Source organism: Apostichopus japonicus, chromosome 13, assembly GCF_037975245.1.
Source record: "Apostichopus japonicus isolate 1M-3 chromosome 13, ASM3797524v1, whole genome shotgun sequence".
In the NCBI taxonomy this organism is placed as follows: domain Eukaryota; kingdom Metazoa; phylum Echinodermata; class Holothuroidea; order Aspidochirotida; family Stichopodidae; genus Apostichopus; species Apostichopus japonicus.
The window spans coordinates 12350000-12367896 of record NC_092573.1 but is presented as its reverse complement, the minus strand read 5'-3'; the positions used below and the strand labels follow the sequence as shown (position 1 = coordinate 12367896).

At 36.7% G+C, this 17897-nt stretch overlaps 2 protein-coding genes across 7 annotated transcripts in view; both read left to right on the top strand.

Moving 5' to 3' along the window:
- LOC139978872 (histamine N-methyltransferase-like) overlaps positions 1-17897 on the top strand; it is a 73658-nt gene that overhangs the window by 50529 nt on the left and 5232 nt on the right. Inside the window, exon 1 of one of the 6 annotated variants that reach the window (XM_071989414.1) lies at positions 1710-1849. The exons of 3 other annotated variants lie outside the window; for them this stretch is intronic. Coding sequence is in view for 1 of the 3 variants with exons in the window: in XM_071989408.1 (XP_071845509.1) it covers positions 2260-2330 (71 nt within the window). In the remaining 2 variants the exon portion in view is untranslated. Of the gene's footprint in view, positions 1-1709; positions 1850-1878; positions 2059-2101; positions 2331-17897 lie in introns of those variants that run through there. 2 more of the 6 variants (XM_071989415.1, XM_071989408.1) reach the window with 2 other exon arrangements.
- LOC139978869 (sterile alpha motif domain-containing protein 3-like) lies at positions 3932-16500 on the top strand. The gene is made up of 9 exons (XM_071989405.1): positions 3932-5021; positions 8010-8239; positions 8880-8988; positions 9641-9808; positions 10826-10919; positions 11846-12190; positions 12866-13046; positions 13573-13658; positions 14502-16500. The coding sequence occupies exons 1-9, from the start codon at positions 5011-5013 to the stop codon at positions 14784-14786; spliced, it is 1509 nt and encodes a 502-aa protein (XP_071845506.1). The 5' UTR covers positions 3932-5010; the 3' UTR covers positions 14787-16500.

The following is a 17897-nucleotide window of genomic DNA, read 5'->3' as shown; positions in this document are numbered from 1 at the left end:
GGGTATAGTATATATAATAATAATAATAATTTATTTTGTAAAGCGTAAAATCCACAAAAGTGCTCTAAAACGCTACGTAACAGCAAATAAAGAAATATAAAAATATGACACAAAATATGTAGTAAAAATGCAGAATTAAATACAATATAAATGAGTATGAAAAATAAAAAGCATGCACGTTTGAGTATTGCACATGAAAGAAATTTAAAATACACAGTTTATATATTGCAAAAATGCTGTCTAAAAAGGAAGGTTTTCAGCTTTGATTTAAAGGTCGTTAGACTAGAAACAGTTCTAAGTTCAGCTGGCAGCTCGTTCCAGAGGCGTGGCCCAGCCACGTAAAAAGCTCTGTTCCCATAGCTGTTTGTCTTGGTGATCGGAACCTCCAGACGACTATGACCAGAAGAACGTAGGGCTCTTGTTGGCTGATAAAGACGGATCAGATCTTGCAGGTATGGAGGTGCCATGTTGTTCTGGCACTTGAACACAAGAAGAAGGACTTTGAATCTAATCCGCTGTGATACTGGCAGCCAATGAAGTTCATGCAATATTGGGGTAATATGACTAGATGTTTTTGTTAGTGTAACGATCCTTGCTGCTATGTTTTGGAGCCTTTGCAGTTGTTTTATTTGTTTAACTGGTAGTCCACATAAAAGTGCATTGCAGTAATCCAGTTTAGATGTTATGAAAGCATGGATTAACTGCTCTGTGGCTTCTCTGGTGAGGTATTTTCGTATTCTTCCGATGTTGTAGACATGGTACTGAGCAGACCGACACACAGATGTTATATGGTCTTCCATAGAGGCATGCTTGTCCATTATGACACCGATGCTCTTTGCCACATCACTAGGCTCCACCTGATGGTCACCAATAATGAGGCTTGGACACTCTATCTTTCTGGCCAGATGCTTTGATGATATTAGAAGCACCTCAGTCTTTGAGTCATTCATTTTCAGGCATTTGTGTGACATCCATTGCCGAACTGAGATTATGCACTTCTCTAGACGGTGCACAGTGATAGTAATGTCATTGGGATGGAACATAAGATAGAGACTCGAGTCGTCTGCATATAAGTGATAGTCTGTAGTGATTTGGTTTCGTCCACCCTCCTTTAGAATTGAACATTCCGTGACGGGTTTCCGGAAGTCCCTGATTTTCAGGGGTTAGAAAGTTTTTGGGAAGCGTGGACACAACCGACGAGCGACGCGAGCGATTGACCTGGCCACCCGTATATATATTGTGGCGAACGACTTCTACAGCGATTGATTCTCGGATCTTAGTATATTTAAGGATCTTTTCACAGAACGTTTATTTTTATCTGTGGATTTTACCCGAGGACACTTTATCCAACCTTAAATTCAACTTATCTTCGAGGAACATTTTAGCGTTACTAATTATATATAGCCTACCGTTGATTCTACCTATAGCACTTATACGTAGGTCCGCCTTACCCACTTTTACTTATATCTATAGCCATCGCGCCGAGCGAGGACTTATATTTTATTATAACCTAGATGTAGCGTGAGCATCAACACTTCTAAAAGGGGCTGGCGAAAATATTCGCCACCGATTCGTAGAGTGTTTACGCGTTATTCCATATACCATTTTAGTACTTGGAAGCTATTCGGTCGCGAAAGCGTTCACGCGATACAGCATATACCATCTATTTACTAGAAGCCACTGGATCGCGGGAACCGTATATTATTTAGCGTCATAGCGCCATCATTTAGCATCTAGCCTTCGATCATATACAGAGTCTGGTAACTTCAACACCAGCTGACTTATCCTGAGGATTCCAGCGTTAGCAACAATCCAGGATATGAACGGTGAAAGGACATAGTATTTAAAGGTATGTCGATCTTTTTATACTTTAGATTAGTTTCTCCATAGAAACATCTAAAAGTCCATGTCCTGTGAGCAAAGTAGCTGACCCAGTGAAGACGTGTATACCGTGAAGAGCACAGGCCCCAGGACCGAACCCTGGGGCACGCCACATTCTAACGTCTGAGGGTCAGAAGAATCCTTTCCCAGGCACACAATCTGTTGGCGATCACTGAGGTATGATGTCATCCACTTTAAGGCGCTACTTTTAACACCAAGGTCACTGAGTGTAGTAAGAAGCTGGAGGTGGTCAACCGTATCAAAAGCGGCCGAAAGGTCTAACAGAACCATCGGGCACGCTTTCTGAACTCCAAGAGCTACCATCACATCATTCTGAATGCGCACGAGGGCAGTCTCGGTATATGTTACGTGTTTTGGATGATGATAAACCAGGGCCAGGAAATCGACCAAGCAGCTATTAATACACCTGGGGTGTTACATTTGCAATGGTAGACTATAGGCCTACATGTATTCGTTAGATTAATCATCCATTAGGCCTTCGGTGCAAATCACCGTATGTTGGTAAAATTTCGCTAACTAGGATACAGTAACGTTAACATGTACACTCTAAAAAATAAACGGGTAGTTCTACACTGTTGTCAGGTATTTTAACACATGGATTGTTATTAAACACTGGAAAAGTGTATAATAAACATCCACAATGTAGTTATACCATCACAAAGTGTAAACATAACCATTGCCTTGGCCATTACCCGATTAACGTGTACATATACCCCGAGGTAAAGCCGGTTTGTGTATTTCTGATCTTTGTGGGTAAATTTACATACTGTGCGTGTAATAAGACACAATGATTTATGTACATTTACACATTTACAGTGCTTATTTTACACTCACTTTTCAAAAAAGTACCCTTTTTAACCAATAGGGTAATTTTACCCACATAACATGTACTTTGCACGAATAATGTATACCTTAGTAACAAGGTGTAAAATAACCCTTCTTAGTATGTTGTTTTAAATCAAAAAGGGTATAACACCAACAACACTTATTTTGAAGTATCGTAAGAGGGTAGAATCACACAAGATAAGAGCTATTTATACACTTCATGTGGTTGTATTTGTTCTATACACTTGTGATTAGTTTAAAATGCCACCCTGGGGGAATTATCACCCAGTATTTATGTACTGAAGTATAAATTTACTCGTTCATGGGTTAATATATATCACTACCAGTATTTTCGGGTCTTAGCCCGTCATTATTTGTATGCACCCTATAGTACCCTACATGTACATTTTGGAACACAGAGCTGCCCCGGCGACTATAGGCCCAATTTCTAAAGTCCCAACAACCAATGCAAATTACTGTCAAAAGGAATTGGGGCGACAATAGGCCAGCTGTTTAGCTTGACATTTATTTATTAATAGCCTATATCGTGTTATAAATATACGGCAAACTGCACAGATATATGGAGTATCCCCGAATTTCCCCGTGGAAATGTCTGCATGGTTATTAGTAAAATAATAACTGTTTCTTATGTGGGGGTGAGAGGATATGAATGGAGTCGTAGGATAGGCCTATATGAAGTTTCGTGAAAGTTTAATAAGGCAAGACTAACTAATACAGTCAAAATAGCAAATGATCCTGAGGTAATGAACAGATAAGGAGCGGCGCCCAACCTATAAATACCAACACCTGATTAAGGGGTGCAGACAATTATCTATAAGATCTACATAGGTCTAACCATGGGCGCGTATGAGACGGGGTGAAGGTTTGCAACCCATCGATCAGAAGGTACCCTTTTCTTCAGACCAGCCGCTCTTTTTCGAGCATGCTAGCTTGTGTTGCGTCAGACCAACCCCCCCCCCCCTCAACGAAGGTAGTCCCGTACGTTATGTACATAACAAAACAACGGAAAGTATATAAGCTACTGCGATCATTTTCTCGAAACACTGAATCCCTCCCCTTCTGGATTGGCCCATGAAGACGGTTTGACTCACAATCAGTGGCGTAGGAAGGTACTTTTGAGTGGGGGGGCTGAAGACTGAAGGCCGGCCTGGGGGAGGGGTTTAAGGGGAGGGGGTGTCCCCCTCCCCTTTGGAATTTTTTGCATTTCCAGGTGGCCTCAGATGCAATTTGGTGCAATATAGCACACTTCAACACCCACTCCATTTTGTAAACTTAATTTTGTATTTTCAACTGGCCCTAGATGCAATTTGGTGCTCCAAATGAGATTTTTTTCTCATTTGGAAATGAAAAAGGGGTTTTCTGACCTGCGAACCGGGGGGGCGGAATGATACTTCCGCCCCTCCACATTTTTCACTGGGGGGGCTGGCGCCCCCCCAGCCCCCCGGTTCCTACGCCCTTGCTCACAATTCAAACTGATAGAGCCTAAACGTGAGTATTTCTCGAGACACTTGTTTACAAAATATTCTTAGAAGTACAGCTTGAGCTAGCTGGAACAATATTTTTGTCATGATTGTGTACGTTTAAGTGTTTTGTGCTTTTTCGCACGGCCAGCATACATTTATCCCCACAACGGATGATAACAATGCCTGGCCCTTAAACGTCGACCATAGCTGAAACATTTTTTTCATTGTGACTTCTATAGAATTTTCTACAATGATGTACTCATTCGTACTAGAAATAAAAGTTACGTTTGCAGCCAGGCCGCGCCGAGAGAATAATGGCAGACTATACGTCTCAGAAGTGTTCTTACTTCTCATTGGTTAAAAACAAATTTCCTAAAACACTACTTTACATTAATTCACTGAATACAGCCTTTCAAGAATGTGGATGTGGTAATAAATATTGGTAAAAATGTAAAAGATTCAAAGTTGGTATTCCAGAAAATGGGTGCATATCTGAAAAATTAGAAAGAACCCCACATAATATCAAATGAAAGATTCAAACTTTAAGCCAATGACAAGTTTTCTTTCACAAAGGGTGGTTCGTTCGCGCTTGGCGCTTGGCGCTAACACAATGCCTTAGACCTACGTACGTACAGTACAGTATACAGTATACTGTCATCACTGCACTGCTTGGCGACCAGTCCTAGTATTTCTTAGTTTGTTCCCGCAGAAGCGCTTCGCCGTCACATTTGACGAGACTTGACACGACTGGACTTCACCTTCAACGGCCGCTTGTATTTTTATATGAATCTAAAGCAACATGTCACAAGTGTAAGTTGACGTTAAGCCCTTGAAAGAGTTGTTTGGTTTATAAAAGTACAGATTAAATAACTGTTATGCCTAGGCTTTACTAGCCTAACTGTTCTGCTACTTATTCGCCTATATAAGATTAGAAGACTTTATAACTAAGCCTAGGCTATGTCTTACAAGTAACAGCCACTAGTACAATGCAGGGCCTACACTGTGGCCTACCATTGTATCAAAGTTTATAAGCCTAGCTAGCGCAGGCCAAGACTGAACTATTAAAACTGAGTGTGCATTAATGCTGTGAGGTTTGTCCAGTACTTATGCCAAGCCATCCTAATAAAGCCTAGCCAAGGTTTTGTTAGATTAGGCCTTATGGCATCCTTGCAGATGCAAAGTTGTTCAATATGTAACACTTTCAGGACCATTACTTTCAAAAAGTTGTTACATCACATAAGATTCTCACATAGTATTGAACCCAACTTCTCCATAAGATGTGGAATAGATGGTTGTGAAAGAAAATATCGGGTGTTCAGCACGTTTTATTCCCATCTGCGGAAATTTCATAAAAGAGTGTTCGATGTTAACATAAGGCATGACAGTAACTCTGGTGGGCATGAGGATACTGAAGTAGGCACAAGTCTAGTGACGGAAAACATTGGTTTAGAAGTTGATGATGTGACTCATAATTCGCATAAAAATAGTCTTGCAGAATCAACTGGAATAAGTGCTATCGATGCTGCTGCTCTGGGTGATGGATCACACATCAGAGAAATCGGTGAAAGATCCACGGAAAGAGACTTTGCTCTTTTCATCTTAGGCATGAAAGAGAAGCATAAACTACCACTTACTGTTACAAATAGCATAATATTAGAGCTATCTGAACTCATCTATAACAGTTCAAGGGATGATAGCACAGAGATCAAAGAAAAACTTTCAGCTTCTGGTTTCACAGTGGCTAAAAATCCTGATATCTTTAACTTTATCGATGAAAAGTTTGAAAAGAAAAATAACATCTTTGAAAAGTTGGCCTCAGACTATAAACAGACAGCTTTTTATAAGGAGCATTTTGGTTTAGTTGAGCCAGTTGAACATGTGCTAGGTTCCACCTGTGGGAAAGATGATACATTCATTTATGTACCATTGCTTGATACTCTAAAAAGTCTTTTAAGTCATGATGATATTTTAGCAGAAGTTCTGAAGTCCCGTTCTAGACATGGGGACAAGCGATATGAGGATTACTGTGATGGTGAAGCATTTCAAAATCATCCCCTATTCTCTTTGGAGCCACATGCACTCCAAGTTCATTTTTATTATGATGATTTTGGTGTGGTGAACCCACTTAGAAATAAAGCTAACAGCTACAAAGTTGCTGCATTTTATTTTGTTCTTGGAAATTTATCCCCAAAGTTTCGGTCAAAATTGTCATCAATTCAGCTTGTTTGCCTCTGCTGTACAAGATTAATAAAACAGTATGGCTTTGGGAAAGTGCTCAAACCGCTTCTTGAGGATGTTAAAGTCTTAGAAAGTAAGGGGGTGACAATAACAACTTTAAACCAGGAGGAGTTTACATTCAAGGGTTGCATTAGTTTGGTTTCCATGGATAACTTGGCAGCACATCAGTTAGGAGGCTTTCAGCAACATTTTCATGCTGGTAGAATATGTAGATTTTGCATGGCAAGTAGTAATGACATTCAAGATCATTTTGATTCATCCAGTTTAATCGAAAGAACAAGTGTTGGTCACAAACATCAGGTGCAGTTAGTTATGGAAAATCAAGGTCTTAGGCATGTTTATGGAGTAGCTTCTAAATCTGTTTTGTCAGATTTGCAATACTTTGATGTAATCAGTTGTCTACCACCTGATCCAGCTCATGATTTGCTCGAAGGACTTGTTCCAGAATTAATGACGAAGGTTGTGACAACATTTATTCAGGATGGCTTTTTCACTTTGGAATCTTTTAACAGTGCTTTGAAACTTTTTCCCTTTGGAAAAAGTGATCAGAAAAGCAAACCAACTTGCAATACCACTGCTAACCTGGGAAGTTTCAAAATCAAACAAACAGCATCTCAAACATGGTGCCTGATGAGATTATTGCCTTTAATCATAGGAAGCTCAATTCCAGAGGGAAATGAATACTGGGAACTATTTTTGTCACTTATGGATATTTGTGAAATTACATTTGCTCCCTCTATACCATGTGAAATGGTTGCATACTTGGAATATTTGGTGCATGGATTTCTGGTTGCTCTGAAAGAGCTCTTTCCTGAAGATAGAATTAAACCCAAAAGTCATTACTTATTGCATTACCCTCGTTCAATATTGAAATATGGACCTCTTGTTCACTGCTGGACAATGAGGTTTGAAGCTAAACATGCATATTTCAAAGAAATTGCCAATAGGCAGAAAAACAGGCGGAATTTGTGTAAGACATTGGCAAGGCATCATCAATTACTTATGTGCTATTATGGAGCTGGTCAGAATTTTTTGGATGACAAAATGACATCCAACTCAGGAGGGGACATTCAAAAGTTACATCAGTTTTGTGATGGGATTCAGAGAGCTTTGAAAAGTCAATTTCCAAGCATTGAAGAAGTGCATACATTAGCTTTTGTTGAATTACACAGTTCATTGTATGCAAAAGGTTGTTGCATGGTTCTAGAGGCAAGAGAAAATAGGTTGCATGAATTTGGCAAAATAGATGCAATCTTTATCAAAGGTGGTAAAGTGTATTTTGTTTTGATGGTTTTGCGCACTATTGGTTACAGTCAACATTTCCATAGCTATGTATTGTGTTTTCAACAAAAATGGGTCATATTTGCTTATGAAGATTTTGCTTGTCATTTACCCTTATCAATTTACACAAATCAAAATCAGAGAATGGTAACACTTAAGTACTTTGTTTAGAGAAACATTAATACTTAAAATAGAGCATCTCATTCCTTATCATTGTTACTTTGAACTTCAAAGGTTAGAAGAAACAACTTTTTAGTTTCTATATATTTGTGTCTTCAGTGAAGCACTTAAACGGTACCATGTAACTTATGGATCCAGAAAAAGGGTTTTCTTATGTAGTGCAAGTGATGTAGAACCAGAAATCAAATCTCAATTTGGGATAAAGAAATTTCGGCTTCAGGTCTTTGATAAAGACTTTGACGACTGGGTGGACATTGACGGTGATATAGAAGAAGAGCAGATGGAAGATAAAGCAGTTAAACTGAATGTGATTGGTGAAAGAGATGAAGGTAAGTATAAATGCTTCTTGTACACGATTGCAAAAAGATTGTTGTCCAGAAAAATTTGCCTATCAGCAGCATGTTTATTACCATTTCATGAAGGAGCCTTATTGGCATAATATGATGTGTGAACCCCATTTGGAACTTATTGGTACTTGGGTAGTTCCAAGGATAATATATGCACATAAAACATTCTTGTATGAATGTATGTACATTGTCATAACCTCTCCTCATGGCTTTCCCCCTACAGTAGTGGAAAGTTTTGGGATATTTGACAGGAGGAAGTCACTATAGTATTCATATTTGAAATTTCAGGGAAGCTTTAAGATAAGAAATTATCACAGTCTGAAGGTATTCTGCAAGGGACAAATTGGTATGCCAAAGTTGAATACTACTTCAAATTTTCATTGTAACAGTTTACAGTTTGCAATATCAATCAAAAAGCATTACTGTCTAATGAAAGTGCTAATCAATATCAAATTGGTTAGCAGTTGAAGATTTAATAGTAAGTAGCAAATTGCAATGCAAATCCAGTTATTTTGTTTCTTGTACTTATGAGCAACACATATTTAATCTTTACATCCTGGGGTTTTGCAAATTAGAAAAATAATTTATAATACATATTTTGGACACTCCTTTCCTTTGTCAGTTGCATGCCTCAGTGCCAGTTCATTTACAAGCTCTTCAAGTTCAGATGACACCATTATATTGGCTGGAAATGAAAGAGATGTACCTTGTACCAGTGATGTTTCAGACAGGTAAGACATGTAACATTTCATGTTTGAATTATTATCCTACCTTGACAGAAGCAAAAAAGAGCTTATTTAAGGGAATAAGCAGTTGCCCCAAACTAATTTGCAATATCAGCTAAACCTTGCAAATTTCTGGTGCTGACCTTACAATTATATTTTATGGCATTTTAGAACATAAATATTGCATATAAAAGACAAATCTAAGAGTTATGGTGCATGAATTCAACAATTCAGTAACAAAAACATTGTCACATGAGTAGGAAGAGCCATAATAGAAATATTATACTACAGTATACTAATTCAAATCAGGGTGACTGCATTTTCTCTTTAAGCTATCACTACAATATATTAGGGTATGGGGGTGGGGGGTTGGTGGAACTTGGTTGGTTAACAGTAAGTCCCACACATTCCCTAAAGAAGTTCAGTACAAAGCCCCTTATTTGAAGAGGCCATTTAATATGAAGTCACATTTTGCTAAGTACTGACATGCATGTTCAACAACTTACAGCTGAAGTAGTGAAAATCAAGCTGTTCAACCTGTGTCAAAGTATAATCTGTATTGTTCATGTAAAATTTGTTTAGGGTCACTTTATTGAAAGTGCTAATTCTATACATTTTGCTAATAAAGTTTTGTTTACCCTTTTTGCATGCTTGATAGTTTTCATGAAGAAGAAAAGTTCTTGCCATGGCCAAACAAGTTTGAGCTGCATCAAGATGATGTTAGGAGAGACATCTTGGTAGAACTATTAAAAGGGGGACCTGTCAGCAACAGAATTAAATCTGCTGTAATCCAAGCTACATTTGACAAAATGTGTTTGTTTACTGTGTAAGTACCTTTCCCTATTTGAATATTAATATTTTGTCTTTTCAATCACTAATGCTAAACCAGTGTAAATTTTTGCCTTCAAATGTCATACGCATGCATAATGCACAAGTCTTTGGAATCTTGACTTTTCAACATCTCAGAATTACTAGCTTTGAAATATGTCAATGTGTAAGTATGCCATCTTTGAAATTGTGGTGTTATTTAACCTGGAACAATAACACCTTTGGAAGCCTGTATTTTCGCATTTGATTTTTTGCATATAAAGACGTCATGTGTCAATAACCTACAGATTTTAATATTGTGGAACCTTGGAATGATGTGGTTACAACTTTGTTAAAGTTCTGTTGATATTTTAACTTCAGATGGGGATATCCACATTACCAAAACAAACAAGCTCAGACAGCGACCTCAAATATAAAATCATAGCCTTTTAGCTGACTCAGCCTGTCTGGGGGGAATGGGGGTGCTAGGTAAGGTACTTAGTACAAGCAGGACTTGATGGTTAGTGGGTAAATGGGTGAACTTTTCACTGTTATTATTAAGTTGCAAAATAAGTTGTTGATATTATTTTAAAAATGTAATTTTTGGTGTTTGTGTGTGTAAGGTTTATTTCAATCCCAGATCAACATCAGACTAAAACAAGGAATTAAGAATTACATAGTAAAAACAAAACAATTTAGACAATATATCTTCAAGAATGATACAAGAGACCACTATAGAGATGGTCCGCAGTATCCCGTAACATAAGAAATTTCTATTATGGGAGATCATTGGGCCTGTATGAGTCTCACCCAACCAAGCCCTGTCCTGCTGATATGAAGGTTAAAAACTGGAGCTTTTGGAGCCCCAGACAGTACCATCTTTTCCTTTCACTCCACATTTTAAAAAGGCTCCCCCAATATACTAAACCCCCCCAAAAGAGTTGGTTAAGTGGGTAATTGCCCCCCCCTCCTAAATTTTACAGCTGGCACTAACCCTGTATGTGAATCAACTATAAAGTGATATTCTTTTTTGTAGGTATCCTACTACAGATCAATACAATACAGCAGCTAAAGCAGTCATAAAGTCCTTTCCAAACTTGGCAATCAAATTACCATTCTGTGAGCCTTATGTAAGTATATGATTAAGCTCTTCATTTATTATCTAGAAGGTGGGCGTATATGTACATATAAAAAGCACCTGACTAGATTGTGTAATTTCGACTACTTTGTACAAAACTACCACTACTAATGGTATCAGTCAAATTGGTGCTTTTCAGGTAGACAGGAGACTATTTTCACTGTATTTGCTTAATTGTCAAAAGCCATTTTTATATCCAGTAGCTGGTGCTAGTGAAGAACTATGTACAGCTGGATCTTTTTAATAAAGACATCAAATGATGGGGCATTCAAAACTAGATTGTTTCTCCTGCCATTTCAAGGGCAAAATCTTACATCCACTATAGATTAATTTTGCTGTTGGTTTGTAAAAGTACTTTTCAGTTTGAGGGAACTTAACTGGGTGGATGCAAGGGTTGAACTGCTGCAGCACAGGGTGGGTGGGGGAGGGGGGGATATTGTAGTCTGGGGTCTTGTATACATGCAGATGTTTGCACATTAGCCCCCTCCTGTGACATATATGTATACATACATATTCATATAATTTACTGGCCTACCTGAGAAGATGCATGAACCAGTACACATTGTGCATGCATCTGACATGAATGTCCAGATGTGCATGCTTGTAAGATCAAGGTGTCTACTCTTTAAAATGGGTGAGGTGACATGATGAAACATGTGCATAAATTACATTGTGAGGTTGCCGAGTTTTATACCTAACAATAGTGTTGAAGTTTAATTTGAATTGTTCAGCTGTTTTTAAGACCTTGTAACAAAATTACAATATACTTTGTGTTCAAGTGTTCATCACAATTTCATAGCTCTTTAAATTACAAGTCCAGACTGAAGAAAGGTATTTTAACAGAATATGTAACATTGATATCAGATTATCTCATCATACTGCAGCTTCCATTCATTCATTCGTATCTTGGTTTTGTAGGATGCATTGAAAAATGCACTCAAAGATAAGTTCAGAAATGAGAGGAGACACATGACGAGGGATGTAGTTGTGAAGAAGAGGAAGACATCTACACATGCAACAACTGACGAGGGAGAACGAAAAGACGGAGCTGATTGGACTCTACCTGAGGGTGAAACAGAGGAGACTATCAAACTGCACATTAAGGAACTACAAAAGGAATCAACAAAGAAAAAACAAGACAAGAACAAAATTAAGTCATTAATGGCACTGACATTTGGAGAGAGAAGGAGACTTGTACTTGAGGAGAAACCACCAATAGCAGAAATCAGAGGCAAATTTCCTACTCTATTTTGTGCAGAACAGGTAATTTCAAACATATGATTCCTAATTATTAAGACTTATGATTATAATGTTCTACACTGGAAATTGTTGGTTTGACGAAATCATAAGCCAATGTTAAGGCTTGTGTATGTAAGGGTGAATGAACTTGTGTTCATGCTGCATAGCTTGCTCTCAGGATTTCTCAGGAAGGGAAGCTTCCTTGAATCATAGCTGATATTCATGAAACACAGTGCAATAAGTGTTAAAATTGTCAGTTACTGGCTTCTTAAAAATCCCTTAGAATGTTGATTGCATTTGGTTAGTAGATGATTCCTACCTTTTTTAGTTCAAGAATCATTTGAGGTAGACAAAGTTCAAGGAAAAGGGTCATGAGTGCATTTTGCCACAAATTAACCTGCCAAGTGAGCTTATCATAGCTGTTTTATTTACCATGGAAGAAACACATTGTTAGCTTTGACAGGGATTTTCAAAAAAGTAGGTGAATCTAAATACCATGGATGATATGTAAGAGTATTTGAATGTTTAGAATTTCTACTAAAATAGAGGTTTGACTGAAGAAAATCATGAATAACTGCCAAAACAAGATTCTTTTACTGACTTAATGATCTAACACGAATACTTGGCTGAAAGTTCCTGTTTGAAAGTTATTTATTAATACAATGTCATTATCATCCTTTTTATTACCTTAATTCATAGATCATAGAAGATTTTTCAGCCATCATCAGTTGGGATGCAGTGTCGGAGATGTTCTACAAAAATCTTGATGACATTGCAGCAAAGATCATCACCTACAACACAAATCACTCAAAGGGCACTCTTCGATTCCTTGTTGAATACAACAACTTTATTCAGCAATTGACAGAAAAAGACAAAAGGGGTAAGTTAACATCTCAAAGTGCTGAGTTAATTACCAAAAATAATAAAAAAGTTTACTATTATGTAGACTAGGAGATATGTCTTAACAGTTTCAATTGAGACAAGCATTTTGTCAGCTTCTTAAAATATAAATTAGTTAAACTGATGGCAGATGTTTGAAAACTTAAAAAAAAATCCAAGGTCTTTCAAGATAATGAAGAAAAATGTGGCCAATCCTGTTTCATATATACAGGATAATCTGAGCAAGGAGACAAGTTGTGACCATATGAGGCAAAGTAGCAACAGTGTCGTCATTGGATGAATTAGATGGTTTACTGAATCCTGCAATAAAACATTAATTAAGGAACACTTCAATGTAGTTATTTTTAAGAGTGCAGAGATAAAACTGCATTGATACACTACATCAACTTACTAAATCATTATGTTATTTTCAGGAAATCAGCATGAAATTTTTTACTGTTGTGTTACATTTTACATTCATTTACACTGAATGAAGACAATAACTTCAGTGTTTATTTCTGCTACAGATGCTACATGGACCGCAGCTCTCTGGATACTACCTGGCTTCCTGAAAGAAGATCGCAACTTTCTGTTTATAAACAGTGATGATGATGTAAGCTTCCCATTTTAATAACCCTTTCATTAGTTGGTGTATTATTTGTAAACTTGCAAAAGATGTAAAGAGTAATATGTCGATAACCCTTCTAAGGCCAAAGAAATCTATGCAATGCTGATCGGGGTGTGTGTGAGGCCTCGGTTTGTAAACACTATACCTCAAGAAGTGAAAGATGGTTTGCACTTCAAGAGTAATATGTAGATAGCCCTGGTGAGCAGATGATCCCTATTTTTTCTTTGAATTAAAAGATAACACAAGGTAACCCTTGGTGAGTAGGTGGTTCTTCCTGTTTTTGATTGTGGTCAGAGGTCATTTGAGATCAACAAACATGAAAACCTGAACCCTTTAATTACCACCACATATCATGAATTGAATTTAGGTAGCATTTGGTAAGTAGCAAATCCCGAATGTTTTGTATGGAGGTCACAGTTCACTTGTCTTCAATTAGAGCCAAGTCTTAATAAAGTTGATCGCTGAAGAAATGATAGTTGGTTTCAAATTCAATCTTCTTATATAGGCACCTATTATTCGATACTCTAAGGCCAATGGCACTTCTGGTGATATCAGGTCAGCACGGTGGAAGTTGGAAAATATGCCATCTAATGTTGCTTCATAATGGCAAGGAATCACTAAGTTATTTGACATTCTGGTTTATATATACCCTGAGTTATAGAAACATTCGCAATATTCATTTATAGCTAGAAATGATGCTTATTCAAATCAGCTCCCAAGTAATATTATCAAATGCAAGTTTAGTGTATGTGATTCTGAAGAAGCTGGATTACCTTTGAAAATGTGTTATCAGGAATTAATCATCCTATTTATTTCATTGTTTGATAGGTTAGCTCGGATGTTGAAATCAGCACACCGGTCATAACATACACTGGGGATCCGCTGGACCCATCAAACATAACAATCATTGCAGAAAACGAAAAATGCAGTACTGCAGCATCTTTCCCTGAGGCAGTTCTAATCCTGCTGGCAACATATTATGTTTTCAACATACAGTATAACGGCAAAGTAAAAGGAACACTGACATTTCTGCAAAATGTTCTGCTGCAATGCAAAGACAAGGGGAAATTGCCTCAAAAGATCATTTCATTAATTGCAAAACTTCAAGCATGATTTATTTCATTTTGTGACTTTTCTTCAAGTTCTATTGTTTTTCTGTTATTTGTTGACCCAGAATTATTGTTAGTTATGTTTTTCAGATTGTTTGCTGGATTTGCATAGTGTTGTTTTCAGGGATTTAGTTTGTTAGCACAATTTTACAAGACAAATAATGTGTAAAATGATAATTTGGGTAATTCTTAGTACACTTAAATGATATATAATACTAAACATTACAATATTGGTGAAACAGTGAGATCAGGGGCAACTACAAGTTTGAAGTGCTGTGACATGCCTTGTTATGACGAAGAGCAAAGTTGGGGGCGAAAATTTAGTTGGAACACTAATGCAACTTTATAAAAGGTGTCATATAGTAAAGTCAATAATAAGCTGTTAATACAATTAGAACTGGGTGTAATAAGAAGGCCAAACAGCAATTAGTTGATATTAAGCAAATTATCTAAGCCAGTAAATTTTTTATACATTCAAACCAAGATTGATGAGCATTAAGAATAGCAAATTGTGTACAGTAATATTTTGTGATAAATTGTGGGGTCTACAATAAACATAGAGGGGTATAGTGATTAAGGTTTAACGTTCAGCCTAGTTGAAGCAAGCTTAGTGTAGACTAATTGAATGCAAGTCTTCCTCAGTTAGCCTCGGTTACACTCAACACAGATGGTTAATGGTGATCATTCACAATCATAGGCCTAAACTTAAGCATCACCGTATCTTTGCTCGATTTGATTTTGTTTTTGTCAATTTATACCAAGACCAGGAAGTTGTTATCGATAATCTTTGTAATGCTTGATGCACATATAAATAAAATCATGGAGACAATTGCTGGAACAATTAGATCAGTGACAAGAAAGTTCCATATATTGTGGCTTGTTCTGTCACAACAAAATTTGGTTGGTGGGGTGGGGGTGGTGCACATAAACATGCACCACTCTAATGCAACTTTTTGAGTGTACTGTTGTATTCAAGATAAATCAACATGAAATGTTAAAGCACTAAGAACTGTATAATTAATCATACATTAGAGTTAAGGTATGTTTTAGAGTTATTAATTTACAACTTAGTAACATACAGGTCTTATCATGTAAACCTTTATTGTGTTGATGCAACATTCATGGTCAGTGAGAACTGATGGGTTTGATCATAAACAAAAGCATGTTGATGTACCTGCATTGATTTGCAAAGTTAGTTGTTTACATACAAATTGTTTTTATTAGTAAGTTATTATTGTTTATCCCAATATTCTCCAAGTTTCTCAATTTTTTGCTGAGCCATTTTATAAAAGTGGGAGTTATGGTCTTTTTTACCAATGTTATGCCAAAGTAATGCACTTTTTGAGTGATACCAGATTTTTAAGGTGACAGTGATACAGCATAATCATAACAGACAACCTGAAAGTAATATTTGTGGTCAATAGAGATTTATGTTAATGTTAAAAGATTGGCACACCTTAATTTTACAAATGTATTCATCGATGTAAATGAAAATTGTTACATGGTTTAATACCTGACATGCCTAGTAATGGGTTGTGGCAGTTTCCAATTGTTGAGAAAATGTGATCATACATTAGTAAATGTAACATTTTTTAGTCAAGGTTTTACTAGTATACACATATGTTACCAACTTTAAGTGTTGCTTCACCATATTGTACATTATGCATGAATATTCCTAGATTGATATAAACATGCTATTGCATTGATTATTCATATCACGTTTATGCAGTGTAGTATTCATGTTTGAAGTTTCTAGTTTTCTCCTAATTTAACATTCTTACCCATTATATTAATTCAAGAATCTGCACAATTAAATTGCATTGTGTTATGTAGCCCAATGAAGGTATGCTGTGTTGGCCAAATATGGTCATCTTTGCTTAAAATTCTGAACTGTTTTTATTACCACTCTTGAGGAAATTTTTCTCACTGAGACATTCAGTCATCTTGTGTGCTCAATGTAGAATGTCTGTGAACCATTGGAGGGTAGTGACCTCCAGGAAAGTATTCTTTGAAAACATCTAGCGATTATAGCATGCTATAATTTTGGGCCAATACAGAATACCTTTAATATAATTGTAAATTATGTGCAGCAGCATCAAAGAGGTAGTTGTACATCTTAAGCATAATAGTACCAAAAGATCTAATGGAATAATCCCACACATCAACACAACTAAGTCATAAATTTACACCTATATTGTTTAAAAGTAACCAAATAGTGGGTAAATGTGAGTCTTGCTTAGCAACTCAAATAATGGTAAATTGACACCTAAGTTGTGTTAAAGTAACCAAATAGTGGGTAAATGTAAATCCTGCATAGCAACACAAATATGGGTAAATTCACACCTAAATTGTGTCAAAGTAACCAAATAGTGGGTAAATGTAAATCCTGCATAGCAACACAAATATGGGCAAATTCACACCTAAGTTGTGTTAAAGTAACCAAATAGTGGGTAAATGTAAATCCTGCATAGCAACACAAATATGGGTAAATCGACACCTAAATTGTGTTAAAGTAACCAAATAGTGGGTAAATGTAAATCCTGCATAGCAACACAAATATGGGTAAATTCACACCTAAATTGTGTTAAAGTAACCAAATAGTGGGTAAATGTAAATCCTGCATAGCAACACAAATATGGGTAAATTCACACCTAAATTGTGTTAAAGTAACCAAATAGTGGGTAAATGTAAATCCTGCATAGCAACACAATAAAGGGTAAACTTACAAATAAATTGTGTAAAAGTAACCAAATAGTGGGTAAATGTAAATCCTGCATAGCAACACAATAATGGGTAAATTCACACCTAAATTGTGTAAAAGAAACCAAATAGTGGGTAAATGTAAATCCTGCATAGCGACACAATAAAGGGTAAATGCACATCTAAATGTGGTTATAAATACCCATACTTTGTGTCCACATGCGGGATTTACATTTACCCTATTTTGGGGTAAATAAACCCTTTTAGTTTTTACAGTGTAGTTCAATTTCACCAATCACTGTCCAGGACTATGTGTATTCTCTGCTTTGACAGCTTGGTTCTGATGGTTTTAGTCATCATTATTCGTTTATATTGCAGACACATGCTAGCTAGAGTTTTGTTTATAAACATTACA